This window comes from Indicator indicator, chromosome 17, assembly GCF_027791375.1.
Source record: "Indicator indicator isolate 239-I01 chromosome 17, UM_Iind_1.1, whole genome shotgun sequence".
NCBI lineage: Eukaryota > Metazoa > Chordata > Aves > Piciformes > Indicatoridae > Indicator > Indicator indicator.
In genome coordinates, this window is record NC_072026.1 from 8,176,309 (window position 1) to 8,192,664 (window position 16,356).

At 38.1% G+C, this 16,356-nt stretch overlaps 1 protein-coding gene across 1 annotated transcript in view; it reads left to right on the forward strand.

Moving 5' to 3' along the window:
- The first annotated feature begins 1,898 nt into the window (after positions 1-1,898).
- FMR1 (fragile X messenger ribonucleoprotein 1) overlaps positions 1,899-16,356 on the forward strand; it is a 28,400-nt gene continuing 13,942 nt past the window's right edge. Inside the window, exons 1-7 of the mRNA XM_054388810.1 lie at positions 1,899-1,949; positions 9,864-9,916; positions 10,829-10,922; positions 11,935-12,006; positions 12,265-12,413; positions 13,373-13,466; positions 13,556-13,672. Coding sequence (XP_054244785.1) covers positions 1,899-1,949; positions 9,864-9,916; positions 10,829-10,922; positions 11,935-12,006; positions 12,265-12,413; positions 13,373-13,466; positions 13,556-13,672 — 630 coding nt within the window. The remainder of the gene's footprint in view (positions 1,950-9,863; positions 9,917-10,828; positions 10,923-11,934; positions 12,007-12,264; positions 12,414-13,372; positions 13,467-13,555; positions 13,673-16,356) is intronic.

Sequence of the window (16,356 nt, forward strand, 5' to 3'; positions counted from 1 at the left end):
CAATCTCTCCCACATTATGAAAAAAAATAAAAAATTGGTGGCTAACAAGAAATGCCAAACTTTAAAGGGAAAGATGACATCATAGGCTTATTAATTTCAGGAGTTTTGAGCAATAGGTGCAGAATTTCAGCACCACACATTTACTTGGAGAAATGAAAGCCATGGTAACACATTCCAATTGAGGTTTTTTAAGATAAAGGTGTAACTTTTTTTCCTTTTTTTTCTTTGTAGTTGGTAGGGGGGGAAATCACATAAGATCATGTTAATGCTTATGCAGGTCTAATTCAAGGCCGAGAAGCATACTTCCAGTTATAAATCATTTATCACTGATAGAGCAGCTCTTAATTCACCACCAGATTTTACAGTCAACTATACACACGGTGTAACACTTTGCGGTCAGAAAACTCTAAGAGTTGAAATGTGCCTGACTGTTCAACAAATGTCACTAAAATAATCATAGAATCATAGAATCAGTCAAGGTTGGAAGGGACCACAAGGCTCATTTAGTTTTAACCCCGCTGCCATGGGCAGGAACACCTCACACTAGATTAGGCTGGCCAGAGCCCCATCCAGCCTGGCCTTAAACACCTCCAGGGTTGGGGCCTCAACCACCTCCCTGGACAACCCATTCCAGGCTCTCACCACTCTCATGGTGAAGAACTTCCTCACGTCCAGTCTGAATCTCCCCACTTCCAGCTTTATTCCATTCCCCCTAGTCCTATCACTACCTGATATCCTAAAAAGTCCCTCCCCAGCTTTCTTGTAGCCCCCTTCAGATACTGGAAGGCCACAAGAAGGTCAACTCACAGCCTTCTTTTCTCCAGACTGAACAGCCCCAACTCTTTCAGTCTGTCTCCACAGGAGAGGTACTCCAGCCCTCTGATCATCCTGGTGGCCCTTCTCTGGACATGCACCAGCATGTCCATATCCCTCTTGTAATAGGGGCTCCAGAACTGGATGCAGTACTCCAGGTGGGATCTCACCAGAGCTGAGTAGAGGTACAGAATCACCTCCCTTGACCTGCTGGCCACACTTCTCTTGATGCAGCCCAGGATCTATTTGACTTTCTGGGCTGCAAGTGCACATTGACAGCTCCTGTTGAGCTTTATGTCACACGGGGAACTTGTTAGCTTGTTGAACAAAGCTTAACTCTCTCATTAAAAGGTAGAGCGACTAGCACACCAGTCTTCCAAGCCAACAGGCCTGTTCATCTTGTATTCATTCCCTACGAGTGGTTTAGGTCTTCAGCATTGCCACCACAGGCCGCGCAAAACGGTGGACAGACACTAACCGCACCCGCCTCGCTCCTCTGCAGAGCCTGGTGGAGCAGGCCGTGAGCCCGGCCCCTCCCAGCTCAGGCAGCGCTGTGCAGCTCGATTGGCCAGTGGGGAAGTCATTCAGGCGCGCGCAAGGCGTGGGGGCAGGATTTTATCCGCAACTTCCGGGTTCGATCGTTCCCTTGCCGCTGCGGATGCGCGCGCGATCCGGCCGTTAGGCGGTGGGTGATCGGCGCGTGCTGGCCGGGGCCAGATCCTCGCCCCGCCCCCCCCGCCACGGTCCGTCACGTGACGCGGACTTAGCGTTGACATTCGAAACAGGCCCCCCACGGCCCCCCTGCCCCACGCGCGCCGCCCGGCGGTGACCGTTTCGGTTTCATTTCCGGGCGGTCGAGGGCGAGAGCGGCGGCGCGGAGCGGTCCTGCAGCGCCCCCTTCCCCCCCCCCCCGCGGCCCCACCCCCTCGGGCTCGGAGTGAACCGAGATTCCCCTTCCCCTCCCCCGCGCCGGCACACACACCCCTCCTCCTCTTCTTCTCCCCCCTCTTCTGCGCCGAGAGAGAGAAAGGAAAGGGAGGAGGCGTCGGGCCTGGGTCTCCCGCTCCGAGCCGCCGCGGCACAACATGGAGGAGCTGGTGGTGGAGGTGCGGGGCTCCAATGGGGCCTTCTACAAGGTACCGGGTGCTTGCGGCTGGGTCGGGCTGGGCCTCAGGGGAGGGAGTGGGGCCTGGGACGGGAGGAGGAGGAGGCGGCGGCGGTGGCGGCTCCTCCTCCCCGCTCTGAGGGAAAGCGGAGGCCTCGGGGCAGGAAGGAGTAGGAAGAGTGGGGTAGGGGTGGAGGCCTTGGCGGGTCCCTCTCCTTGTCTTGGTAGAGGCAGCTGGATCACTGGGGCAAGAAGAGCCAGGGGCCGCCACCACCTCAGGGCTGAGCAAACTTAAGGCCTGATGAGGTGGGAGAGAGGGAAGATGAGAGAGGGCCCCGGCGACGAGGAGGCCTTGGGCCTTCCCCCTATTGTGGGAAGGGGAGGCCCTCGCGCTGCCGATGGGGAGAAGGCGAGAAGAACCCTGGGCCGCCTTCTCCTTGGCGCTGAGGCGAGGATCAGGGCTGGGGATGGGGCATTAATTACTAAATCCTCAGCTCTTGTCGCTACTTAAAGAAAGTCTTTCTTGCTCTCTAGGTTCCTAGGAGAGCTGCACTGCTAGTGCACGGCGTTTAAGGCGGGGGAGGGGGGGGACCCTTGGTAAATACACGTTCGTAATAAAATGCTGCCGTGGATTCCTGCTCTTAATGCCATGGCAGGGGACACTGCCTACTGATATTAAAGAGAACCTTGCTTGACCGAGTATATATGTGCTGAGTTGCTAAATACATTTAGTTATCAAATGTACTTCTTACTGAAACTAATTAATGGTATTCCACGTCTGTTCCCAAGCCCTTGTGCTGGTGCTGAATAAAGCCGTCATTGAGCCTTGAATACATATGCTGAGTGCTTAATATTTTTATTAATACTGTGTAGTATTACTGTGGCTTTGCGTGTGTTGGGTTCTATTCATCAGCATATTAATGGACTATAATTTGTGGGTTTATTCTGTTCGCTAAAGCGCAAAATGTATACATAGTGGGTTTGGGCCCACTATTATTGACTTATCAACATACCAGAAGCAGCTATGGATTATTTTCTGCAAGTCTACCTTCGTTTAAATGTTTCTACTACCTTAAAAACTGGGCCTAGTTATTGTGCGACATCCAATATTTATGTTACCAATGAAGGAACAGGTAGAATTTCACACTCTGGTAGTGTGGTGGGGCAGGCTGATATCCCAGTGATACAATTCCAACAGCTCTGTGTGTTTCTTTAAAATATATGTCATAATCTCTTACTCTGGTATTTTTTTTAACTATTTATGAAATAAGTCTGTAAATATGTCAAGTATCCCACGTGTTTGCAGTGTTGTAGTCAAAGTCCTAAATCTGTATGTTGCTTCCTGGAATAAAACTATTTAGCAGTTTCCAAAATCAGGTTTACATTTTTTAAAGATAAGGTATTGGCTAAGAGAAACAGAAGGCACAAATATGTTGCATAAGAGAACTTTTGATTATTTTATCAAGTAATATCAGAGTATTTACACAATCATGCCAAGTAGATGATAGAAATTCCTTTGTGCGAATATTCTTTAGTGGCAAATACTATCCAAGAAACCTGGGAGAATTGAAAACTTCTGAAACTTCTTTTAATTACATTCAATTTTGGCATTGTGGGATCCTGTACCCATTTTGTCCATAACACACCAACTTTTCGAGTTACAGTTCAGTGAAAATTTAATTTGAGCATATGTTCATAGGAACTTACTTATTAATCATGATTTAATCTAAGTTACAACACAGACATTTCCTCCAAGTTGCATATTATGTTCGCCTTTTAACATTTAGAAATTGACACACAGGATTTATTTACTTTTTTGTCTCTTCTTAATCTCAAACCAAGAGGATATAGTTAAATTATCTAAGGGAACAAATGGAGCATAGATTTCTTGATCTTCACTTGCATTACCTGTTTAGATGGAGCATCACACTTAAATGCAGCAACTTTTTCATTCAACTGAAAAAAAAAAAACCCAAACCTCATGCAATAGTGTTCATTATAAATCATCACTTTTCCTCTGGCTTAAATTAGTTGAATTGTAAGTACAATTTTTTCTTTCATCGTAAAGTCTGAATATCACTCTCTTATGAAGTAATTTGTGTAAATGTTTTCTTGTGGGTTTTATGCTTGTCTTTCAGATAGGAAATTTGATTGTAAAATTGTTTGACCCAGGGTAACAACTATGTGATGTCAAGTGCTGATTTAGTTGCAAGATGATTTTTTTTTAATTTAATAACTTTTATTTAAGCAACCTCTTGAGAAATGTTTTGCAACAGTAATGCTGCAAACAAATCAAAAGCAAAACAGTTTTTTTATTCAGTTCATGATTTACTGATAACTTGTGGTAGTTTCTTTGCCTTTGAATTATTTTGAAGATCTTCATCAGAGTTTGTGAATGTTTTGGAAAAATACACCTTTATCGTGATACTAAGACATGGAAGGAGGAATACAAGGCTTGCAGAGTCTTGAAGGAGCTAGGTGGCATAAGTAGGCACCTAACTAGGTGTTTGCTCCTGCTGGTAGCTCTCTTTAAGAACCTTGTAAACTCAAGTCCCTGAGCACGTAGCTTCATTTTATTACTGTACTCAGAAGAATCTTGCTAGTACAGAACTGGTGCCTAGTTGTCATTTAAGTCTTACTGAGGGTGATGCCTGGTAGTATTACCTGTGAGACTTGACCCAAAACATGTTTTGAGATAGATCTAAAAGGATTGTGTTCTCCACAAAACATAGCAGGTGGTTGAGGATGCGTTCACACTCAAAATATTTCAGTTAAAATTTCATACTGGTCAGGTGGACTACATTTCACAGTGTGTTGGTGGAGGCTGCTTCTTTCTGAACCAAATTAAAATATCACTTGGTGGTGAATGCTTCATACTTTCACAGTTTTGTTTTTTTTTTTTTCTTGGCTAAGATGAATTATTCCATAGAAAGTGCAATGCAGCCAATGAGCATGATTCAGGGATACTTGACAATCTAGTACCTAGAGATGCTTAGTCATGACCTGGTGTGTTGCAGGCCCCAGAGTCTTGGGGCAGGGGGGAAAGATCCCCATAGTTATTTTAAGAAGCCACCTCCTGAGGGGAGGGAACTACCTAAATTTTAAAGATGTATGCTATTAAGGCATATCTCTTCACGTTTTTTTTTTTTTTGTATAGGTGTAGTAAATTGGGACTTGAAGTTCTTTTTCTCAGGGGACCAAGGCAGTTAGTGGGATTGATTTTTTACTTTTTTTTTCTTTTCTAGTTTGGAAGTGATTCTCTCTTGTATCCTTTGCTAAAGATGGCAAGTGTCTTGTTTACAGGACAGGTAGTTTTGGAATGATGTTTGCTGTTAACATCTGTGTTGTCCATAACCAACTCTTGCCACTTCGTGCTCTATAACCTTGTAAAAAAATCTTCCACTTTTTATCAGTAGTTCCAGCGCTTTGCTGTTGTTTCCTTGGTTTTATAGATACTTCACTTTTTTTTTTTCTGGTTGAAGCTACATTTGACAAAATCATTAATCTTTTGTAGTTCTTTCTTAATTCAGTTCTCACTACTAACACATGACCCTTTTGCCTCCTGTTGCATTTTGTATCAATTTTTTCTTCTTTCACTGTTCCATGCAGACATACTCTTGGCAAATACCTTCAGTCTCTGTTATCACCCTCTTTCTGGGGATGGTTGCCTGTACTCTTTTCTCTCATTTGGTTACCATTTCTGTGACTGTTCTTTCCCTGTTGTTTCTTTGTATGGCCTGCCTTTCTCAGATTTGATTAGCCGTGTGAGTTCCCTTTTGACTTCCTCCTTCCAACAGGTATGAAATGTTACAGAACTGTTATGCAAACACTAGAGGCACATTTGTATCCACATAGCATTATTTTAATCTTAAAAAAGCATATTTCCCCTGCTTTAATTCCTTGGAGTTAATTATCCTTCTTTATTAAAATGGCTGACAATGCTCACAGCTGATGATGTGATCAGACTTTAAAACAAGCAACAAAACTTCATAGCAGCTGGAGCCTTTATTTCTTCCTTTGAGTTGTCCATCATTGTCAAAAAATAACAAATATATCCATCTTTTAGAGAGTTCTTATATTGCATTAAGTAATTTTAAAATTCAGACTATTCAGAATGTAGCCCTTCTTAGAATGTGAATGCTCATGTATTTGAAAAATGTCATGATATGTCAATGCTGGATTGTGAACCTTTTTAATTATGTCAGAAGTATGGAGAGAAACATGAATGGTTTATGTGACTTCAAGTCAAAATTGATGTAGAAAATTGACCACATTTTTTTTCCACATCAGAGAATAAGAATCAACCTTAGCCATTGTAAAATGTGCTTCTGTTCACAGAAGTAAAACCAAACCTTTTTCACAGATTGCAATTTCTTTATGGTTTATTTTCTATTAGTGATGTTGCAGCTGCTGTAGTTTCTCACTGCCCTGTTCCCTCATTTTACTTCCATCTAATTTCACTATATTTCAGTGTTTTTCATCTACACGTTCTCTTTTATCCTAGCCAGTGTTCTGTCCCTTCTTGGGTTTGGGTTTCATATTCCCATATATGTGCCTTCATGTTTGAATTTCCATGCCCATTCTTTATTTCAAAAAAAGATGGGTGAATGCTCATTTTACTGTTTATAATACTTCACCTGAAATCAGTAGCTCTGCTCTGCCTTTGCTGGCATCTGGGCCTGGCTTATCCTGTGTATCTGAATTTGATTTACAATGTTGAAGGACTCATCTCTTTTTAGCATTGTATATCATTTTACTTATCACAGAATAAAGAAAACCAAACTGATAACCTTTAATTTTTAAAAATTATTTTTAATGAAAACTCAGAAAAGCTTTAAAACATTTGTGCTTTGAAGTGTACAAATACATAGTGCAGTAGTATCCAATTAGATTTTACTTGCTAACAGATCTGTCCAGAGGAAAATAGACACAGTGCTATGAAAAAGTGATGTGATAAGTATCTTTGGTATATTTCTGTGTCACAAGAAACTGAAGAACAAGGAAAATCACCTTTATATGGGTAGATGGGATTGGACAACCAAATATTTCAGCTATTACTATTTTAAAACTCATTACATTGAACTTTTTGCCATTTAATTTCTAGCCTTGCAAAATTATAAAAGTGTTGTGTCATGACTTTTTTTTGTCTTGGCTGGATTGAAAACTAGGCATTCTATGTCTTTGTGGTTGTCATCTGAACTTGGTATAAACTAAACTTATGTCACTCATAATTTTAACTAGAAATGTCTGTGTTGATCCTGGCTGCATATGATCAACAGGTATCCTTCATTCTCTTCAGGTTTCTGGGTTACGATTAAAGCAGTGTTGAAGACCTGTTTAAAGATAGCTTAAAGTATAGATCAATACTGTTTCAACTAGCTTTGTGTCCCAAGTTTTGGGTTTTTTTTCAGGCTAACTTCAGTACTAGACTGTTTAAAGTTCTTAAGCTAGTCTTCATCTTGATCGCTTACATTTAATTTGTGTCACCATCTGTTTTCCATATTAATGGTAGGTTTTAGCATTATTACCACTAGTTACATATGTTGCTGTAGTCATTTAGGATTCTACTCAAGATGATTTGGAACTGTTATGACCTATCAGAGCTCAATATGAGATATAGTCTTGCTCTTTGCTGTGCTGGTGTATTTTTCTGTCATTCCCTGTGATATTTACAGAATGCTAGAGTATCTTTTGTTCATCACCATAGAGGGGTGACTTCTCTAACTCTTTTGTAGCAGAAGTCCTTTTTTTTGCCATCTTATGGGTATGAGAAAATTGCACATCAACAAATTAAGGCATTATCTTGTGTTACACTTACCTGTAACTCAAGGCTATATAGCTTTCTTGGTGTCACTTCTGTTGAATTTGCTTCATAAAATGATTTGTGCTTTTGCATACTGAAGTGTTACTAGTAACGCAAAGTCCTATAATCTTCCAGTCTGTGGGGTGAAGGAGTCATACCGAATACTTGGTAGTGACTGCAGTATTTGTCAGGTATTAAAGTCATCCATTTCTGTTGCATCTATAAGTATAGGTATTTCAGAGCTGCACATAACAAACATTGGAAGAAATGTAGATAGAGCCTTTGAAGGAGATGTATGTAATGTGAAATAACTACCATGATATTTGTCAAGTGCATATCCAGTTCTGGAATCTCCATACAGAAGACACAGCAATATGAACCATTTATCTAATATTTAGTGGCTGTAATGATCAACTGGGAGTTCTATTGATCTTTATGTAAATGGCATTTCTGTACTGCTGTCAATATGATCCTGAGATGTGGTCTTGAGTCTGATTTGTATCATGTTATAAAAATCTATCATCGACTATACTTGTAATTCCCTTGGAAGGAATATCTTGGAATTTTGAAATATGTAATTATGTAAATACTGTAGGAGACTGTTTTAAATCCTTTGGATGCTAGAAATAAACTTCCCAGTAACCTTGATTTGAAAGGTGAGCATGGTATAAAGCTATTTTTTGCTGTTGTCATTGTGGCTTTGACTTCTATTCAAGGTGGCATTAGTTATTTTCAGATTATTAACTGCCTGCTTGTACTGAATGTCTCTGAGTACGTACACTTGTGTGTGTGTGTATACTGCTTAGTTTTGGTATTTCCAGTTCTTGAAGCTCTACATCAATCGTCAGGTAGAGGTTGTCTTTGACACTGAGATGCTGCAATACTGCTGCAATTCAGGAAATACTTTGGAATGCTTTATAAAGGAAAAATATCAGAACTTTTTTTAAACCGCTTGCATTCCATATGAGAAAACCTCTTAACCTTGTTGCAAGAGATAAGAATTGTTCTTGGCTTGGAAGCTTGAAATTCAAGGAGAATAGAGTGTTTGTTGCTTCATTAAATTGTCTTCAGAAGCAGTAGTTAACTAAATTATTTTCAATTGCCTGAGTATTTTTTTATTTACTAAGGTGGGTCTCTATTGGTTGAACAAACTTTTTATACTCAATCTTGCTTAATCATCTCTTATCTACCAGCCTTTCAAGAGTATAATATTTGTGGATGAATCACTAATTTTATCAATTTGAGAAGTGCATTCAGATGTTTCTGCAAGGAAAGGGTGGGGGGGCGGAGCCACAGCCTTTTAATCCCTGGTTGCCCTGTCACCTCCATCATTTGAGGTTACAAAAATATTTTCATTGGTAATCCCAAAGTTCTTTGAATTCGATCTTGCTGTTTGTTCTGTGAGTAGGGGGGCGTGTTCAGGCTTAACGCCGGAAATTGATCAGATGTCATCTGAGTAGTACATAAGGAGGGAAAGCCCTCCCAGTGCTGAATCTTAATTCTGTACTTTGCTTTGTGGTTGCACTGGAGATTTCGCACAATTGTTGTCGATCCCTAGAAGGAAAGCGAAGGAAGGCTGCAGGGCATTCGTCTTGACTTTCCTAGTACACAGATAAAAGTGTGCTGAAGTAAATAAAGGGAAAGCTGTGCTGGAATGGATATAGATGAGTTTTGCTAGTCCAGTGCTCAAGCTTGCCTTGAGGTAAAAGAGGAAGACAGGATTTAATTTTTTCTTTTTTAATTTTTTGGAATTATTTTTTAAGAAGTACTCATGTTTAATTTCTACTCCTGTGAAAATACATAAAATACAATTATAAAATCAAATATTTTAACCTTTTAATTTTAAACTATTTGCAAGGATCTTGTCATTTGTTAGCAAACCCTCTCCTATTCTAAAAACTAGTAAGAATGCATATATCGCCCAAATGTTCTACCAGCATATCAGTATGCTGGCAGTCATGAACCCAGTAAGGTTGTCAGCTTTCAGTATGCGTTTTGTATAAGTCTTGCAAAATCAAGAAGGCTGACTTGAAAACATAGTTAAATTTTGAATTTCCTCAAAAGGAGGACATTGTGTGGGTTTCATACTATTTTTTTAAATACCTATAAGCTTTCTCTAATTATACCTTTTTTCCTACACAGGCATTCGTAAAGGATGTGCATGAAGATTCTATAACAGTTGCGTTTGAAAACAAGTAAGTACATTGCTGAGGTTATACCTGTCAACCTTGCCTTTGAATAAATATAACGTAGAGTAACATCTTTTAGATATTCAGCAGATTTACTACATTATGGTGTTTCTTTATAATTGCTTTTTAACAGTTTAAATATTTTTAAAGTACAAAACCACAGTAACAGGATTTGTTGGGAAGCATGTTATTGAACATACATGATGACAATCCATGTTTAAGTCAGCAGTGGTACCATGACTGCCTCTTTCTTGTGTGAATGTCTTATTTTAGATTTAGTTAGTTTTCTACGTTAGAAATGAAATTAAGGTAATTTCCTATTGTTTAAGGACATCAAAAGTTAACTTCCCATTATACCATTTAGTTCAAGTTTCGTTTCCTTTAAGAAAGGAATAACTGCTGTATACTTTCCTGTGACTCTTTGTTATGGCATCATCTCTTGAATTTTGGAAATTGATTTCTAATTTAGTTTTTTAATCATCTTTTCATGCTGATTTTATCTATTCTGTGTTAAAGAAACTGCAAATTAAAGTGGTATTCAGACTGAATCCTGATAAAGTTTTCATAATCCATAGTAGACCCAAGGAAAAATAATAAAACAGGCTTGTTTTTGAAGGAAGTGACAGAATGTGTTATGGAGTGCTTTTTTTAAACTGTTTCTAATGTTGGGGTTAAAACCTAGAACAGTAAATAAAGACTGCAGGTAGAGTCAGGAGTTGGTTTAAGACGCTAGTTTGTCACTTAGGTGTGTTTCTTACTACTATTTATACATTAGGTCCCATTCTATTTAACACATATATGCACAGAAACTACATAAAATTTAAAAATGTGTAAAATTAACAGATTGAAAATGTTTCTGATTTCTATTTACAAAGCAAGTGAAAATGTTTAGACCATTCACTGTATTTTTATTTGTAGCTGGCAACCAGAGAGACAAATACCATTCCATGATGTGAGGTTTCCGCCACCTGCAGGCTATAATAAAGATATAAATGAAAGCGATGAAGTAGAGGTATTTATGCTCCATTAACATTCGTTTTGAGAAGTGAGAGAAATCTGGGTGAAAACTGTCATCCAAGCCAGTGTACCGTTTGGTTCCATTTTATGTGCTGTCACCTTTTTCATTTCAAGTACTACATAAAGCACAATGTGTCATCAAAATGATTTTGACAGTTGTGAACTATACAGCTATTTTAGAATTCCAATCACCATGACCTCCATGCTGGTTTACAAACATCAGCACTGTTTCTGTGATTACAGATTAGTTCGTTATCAGAACTGAGTTAATCTAGAATTAATGTAGAATGCTGAACTATAGTTATTCAGCTGTAAGTTAATCATGTCTGTATTACCAAAGCTTCAAGCTGAATGAGATAATTTGCATTATGCTTATGCAGATAAAATACTAAAATGTCTATATATAAATACTTCTGTATATGGAGAGACTAGCCTTAATATAGAGCATTCCTGAGACTTGCTTATTTTATAAACTTACAAAATTCATTTTTCTAATTCTAAAAAAGAGAAGTTTCAACATTTACATTGTGCTTTCTATTTATGTTGATTTGAAAGATAAGAAAATGGCAAAACTTGTTTGGAGCAGATGTGGCTGATCTGATAGACGCACTAAAGAAGTGTAGATACATGTCCTCTTCCGCACAGTAGGAACTCATTGGACCTGCAAACAATTAGAAATATTGTTGAGTAAATATTAACAGATGTAAAAGGCTAAATTATCTCTCTTCTGACCATATGTAAAACTGAAGCAAGTAATGCCAGTGCACTGGGTGCAATTTATTTATCTAAACAATCTGTACATAATGTACCTGTACGTAATTCTACCTGTGTTTGCAATAGACATTTCATCTGTTACATGCTCTCTGTAGTGCTCAGGTTAGAGACTTTATTTACCTATATATTTTGCTGGATTTTGCTCCTATAACTGAGTTCCTGGTCATATTAGAGTCAACTTTTGTGATGCCTTTAAGAATGCTACAGATACGTAACACATGTATTTTGTTTAGGTTTATTCTAGGGCAAATGAAAAAGAACCCTGCTGCTGGTGGTTGGCTAAAGTGAGAATGATAAAGGGTGAGGTAGGAATATGCATATATACATATTTTTTTAAAGTATTTATTTGTATTTTTATGTTTTTATATTGATGTGCACAGTGCTTCCTAACTTGTCCATCTTGATTTTCAGTTTCTTGATTAGAACTGTTGCAATCACCTTTAACCTTAATCTGAAAAATTCAAATCTGATTTAATTAACAAAAGTGCCTTTTGCTTAGTAATGTAATACTTGCTCTTGTCATAAAATACATGGGTTGGATGATTTTATTATTTTTATATCAGTTCTATGTAATAGAATATGCAGCCTGTGATGCTACGTACAATGAAATTGTCACCATTGAGCGTTTGAGATCTGTGAACCCCAACAAACCTGCAACAAAAGATACTTTTCATAAAATCAAACTGGCAGTTCCAGAAGATTTAAGGCAAATGTAAGTACAAACTTGTCTTTACAGCTGATTTCAAAATACAGGTAATTTCCTGAGCTTGATTCAAGAAGGAATAAAAGCTTTTTTTACTGCTCTAAATTAACTTTCACAAATTGCATGTACAAGTGTCGAAAATACAAAAGCTCCCAGGTGATGAAATAGTTTCTTCAAGGTTTTAAGGTTTGTATGCAGTACAGATTAAGAATTTGGTTCTTACAGATGTTAAGTGATATGCAGACTAATCTCTAATTCTTTGACAACTTTTGTGGTAATTTTTAAGGGGCCACTCTTTCCAGTTGCTTTGATGGCTGTGGGAATAGTTGTGCAACAATCAAACCTCCTGTAGTATGATATAAAAACATGTAGTTTTCTCCCAGAACATGGGCATGTCAGTCTCATGTAAATACAGCTCTAAAACTGACTCCCCTTTTTTAGCTTCGGATCACTTTCTGCTTTTTTGAGATGCACATTATTGCCTCAATGTGGAGTAATCCATAAATTCAGAAATTATTTTTTTAATCTGAATTTAATGCTGTAGTACGTGAGTTCGCTAAGTAGCAAGTGGACAGAAGAAGCCTGGAGAAGCAAATATAGCATTCAGTGAGTTTAAGATCATTAGAATGCTGCAGTGGTTTCAGAGAATTTGCATATACTGGTGCATGGTGTGTTTGAAATTTTGGACTTGCTGATTGCAACAATTACAGCTTTTTAAGGCAGTTTCGCTTAACTGATTTTGTCATCTCATAAGATGTACATGCAGAAGATTTTTGAAATGTTTCTAATCTTTCTTATATAAAAAGAGATGAAAGAAAAAATAGTTAAGTAAATTATAATAACAGAATAATAATACCACCTGCATTAAAAGGGAGAATTCAGATACGTTATTTGTATTAAAAAGTTAAATTTTTTTAGCTCTGAACCATAAACGCAGCAGTTACTTTACAGGTTTTTTTTATTCATAGGTGTGCCAAAGAATCTGCACATAAGGACTTCAAAAAGGCAGTTGGAGCTTTTTCTGTAACATATGATTCTGAAAACCACCAGCTTATTATATTGGTAAGTACAGATGTCCAAGCATACCATTGCAGTGGTTTGTTTTAAATGTTTGTATGTAAACCACTGTTTTTTCTTTGTTAATAATTTAGTCAATCAATGATGTAACCACAAAGCGGGCAAATATGCTGATTGATATGCACTTTCGAAGTCTCCGTACCAAGTTATCCCTGATACTGAGAAACGAAGAAGCTAGCAAACAGCTAGAGGTATGTTTGTTTTCCCTGACATGGTTTGAGTTAAAAAATCAATGCATTTTGTAGCTGGTGAGGCTTGCATTGGAGGTGAAGTAATTGTGTTGTTGGTGTTAAAAAGAGGTGGATGGAGATGTAACCAAACGAAGTTTACAGGTAAAGGGCCTGTTCTTGCAAAGGCTCGGTTTTATCCAATGTCATTTTATTTAGCAGGATTTTTTGTGGGATAAATACAAATGTCTATCTCTATATGTGTATGTATGTATCTAGACACATATGTTTATTTCTTTCATATTTTGAGGCATAAAATAATAAGCCATTATTGCAGAAATAGTGCCACATTCAATAGCTTTGGATTACTTTTTTCAAAAAATAGATGGGAGTGAATATGGTATGATACTGTGATTGCAAGATCCAACTCTGGGCCAAACCCAGTGAAAATGAGTGGAAGGGGTGCACCTAATGTTGGTAGGATGTACAAAGGGATGGGTTTGTCTGTAGATGAAATGTTAAGAAATCATCTTAGAGTAGATACAGCTTCTGATATTTCTGGGACTGGAGAGTGGGTGTTGACTGGCAAGAAGCTTGACTCATACTTGCCCATAGAAGGGGAAGGAAAAAAAGAGTAGGCTAGGAAATTAGGGGATGCTTATAAAGTAGAATTAACATGTCATGTGTTTTTCCTGTCTACAAATCAGGAAAAATAGCAACATTTCTGAAAACTCCATTTTAGAATGCCACTGTAACTACTGTAATTCAGTTTTACATGTTGGTATGCCACACCCTTGTTTCATTCCTTCCCTCATCACAAGGGTTACATCTATTTGGTTTTACCTTGAACTGAGATGTTTAGTTGAGGCCTCTTGTAGCTAGTGGGTGTGCTAGTTGTTTGTAGAACTTCTCTCTTCTGTTCTCTTTTTAGTCTTCTGATTTCTGTATTTCAGAACTATAATCCAAGTTTGTTTGGGTCTTGATTTTCCTCAAGACCAAGAAAGACCGGTTTCTTCCCATTCATGTTCTTTCTTGAGCACACCACTGTAGCTCTTCAGTAATCCATTCTCCTGTCTTCCTCCAGAACTGACAATTGTGTGGGCAGTTTACCTCTTCAAGTGCAAAGTATTATTTTAGAGGTGGGAAGAAAAACAGCCTTTATAGAGCTAATTCTCTTTGTGCCTCCACAAATGCATGCACCAACAGCTGTTGTCATTGATTCCTTTCCCAAACTAATCTTAATTGTTCCTGTCATTGTGAGGCTGAACCTTTTTGCTGCTGTGAAGGACTTAAACTTGAGTTTGTTCTCACTAGAAAACTCTTGTTGAACTTGAGCTTTTCCCTGAGCAGTATTTAAGTGAAGGTTGTGAGATAAATACATACTGTTACAATTTGCATGACAAAAGTTGGCTGGTATCTTGCATGTTGACATTTGCTTTCTCTGAAAAGAATAAATATAAGATCAGTTTCAACCAAACCTGAAAAGAAAAATTTCATATTATGAAAACTCTTCTTGTTTATATTGAAATGCTGACATACGAACAGACTGTACATGTCTGTCTGCAGAAGAAATACTTAGTGAGCTCTTTGGATTTTAGTGCATTATTATTAATAGCTCATTGTTTCCATCAGTCTTGTGTCATACTCTCTGAATTTAAATGTCTGCTACTATTTTTTCTTCTAGCAGTTTTACCTTTCCTGCTTTCTGAGCCATAATCAGCACAGCAGCTTCTCTTTTCCATTTGCTTGCATTGGTTTTGGATTTTTTGTTGTGTTTTCTTGTGGGATTTTTTTTTTTAATCTTGTACCCATTCTGTATTTTAGCTTCTTGACTTGCTTGGCTCTGCTTTTCAAACATGACTTCTAGAGCATCAAGTAAAATAACCGTTTTTTTGTTTGCATATGGTTTAGATGTTGTTTTGACGTACTGAAAAGCTTTAATTTACAAGTGTACTTTGCATTCTAGTTCAGATTTTATTCTGTCTAAATACAATTTGGTCATGGCCTAGGTATTTTCCTAGTTGCTTCATACTAATCTATTGGAGGGAAGTCAAGTACAGATTTTCTTATGCTTAAATAAAATACATTTTATAATACCTAATTTATAGAAAAGCTAATGTTATTTTAGTACAAACAATGTAACTACAGAGTGACTGTCACAGCCAAGGCCCCCAGTGGTTATGTTAGTCTTGTCTTTTCTACATATCATAGATCATTGTGTTAATAACTGATTGTGGACTTGAGAGTAGAGAACAGGGTGATCATGCAGCAGTCTGTAACAGATATCAACTAATAAATCGACATCTGAATTATCTGTTAAAATGTAGATCTGTGAACGTTTAAAATTGTTTGCTTTGAGTTGTCTGTAATCTAGTTAATGAAGTGCTTGATGAAGCTCTCTGAGTATATGAAGTATTTAATGATACTTGGATATTTATACCACTGTGTACTGTAGCCAATTCTCTGTGATAGTGATTTAGCACAGGATGTCAACAGCATTAGGCTAGAGCAGGTCAGATAACGGTAGCAGCTTAGCTGGGCCAGAGTAGGGCTTACTGTGAGTACTTTTCCTGAGGTTTTTTCAGCCTCTGTAGAACCTCATGTTGCTGAGGTTAAACTGTTAATTTGAAGTCTGCTTATGTGTCTTCACAGTAGTTACAGCTTTATGTATCTTGGCTCTGGAAAGATAATATACAGCCTAAGCCCTT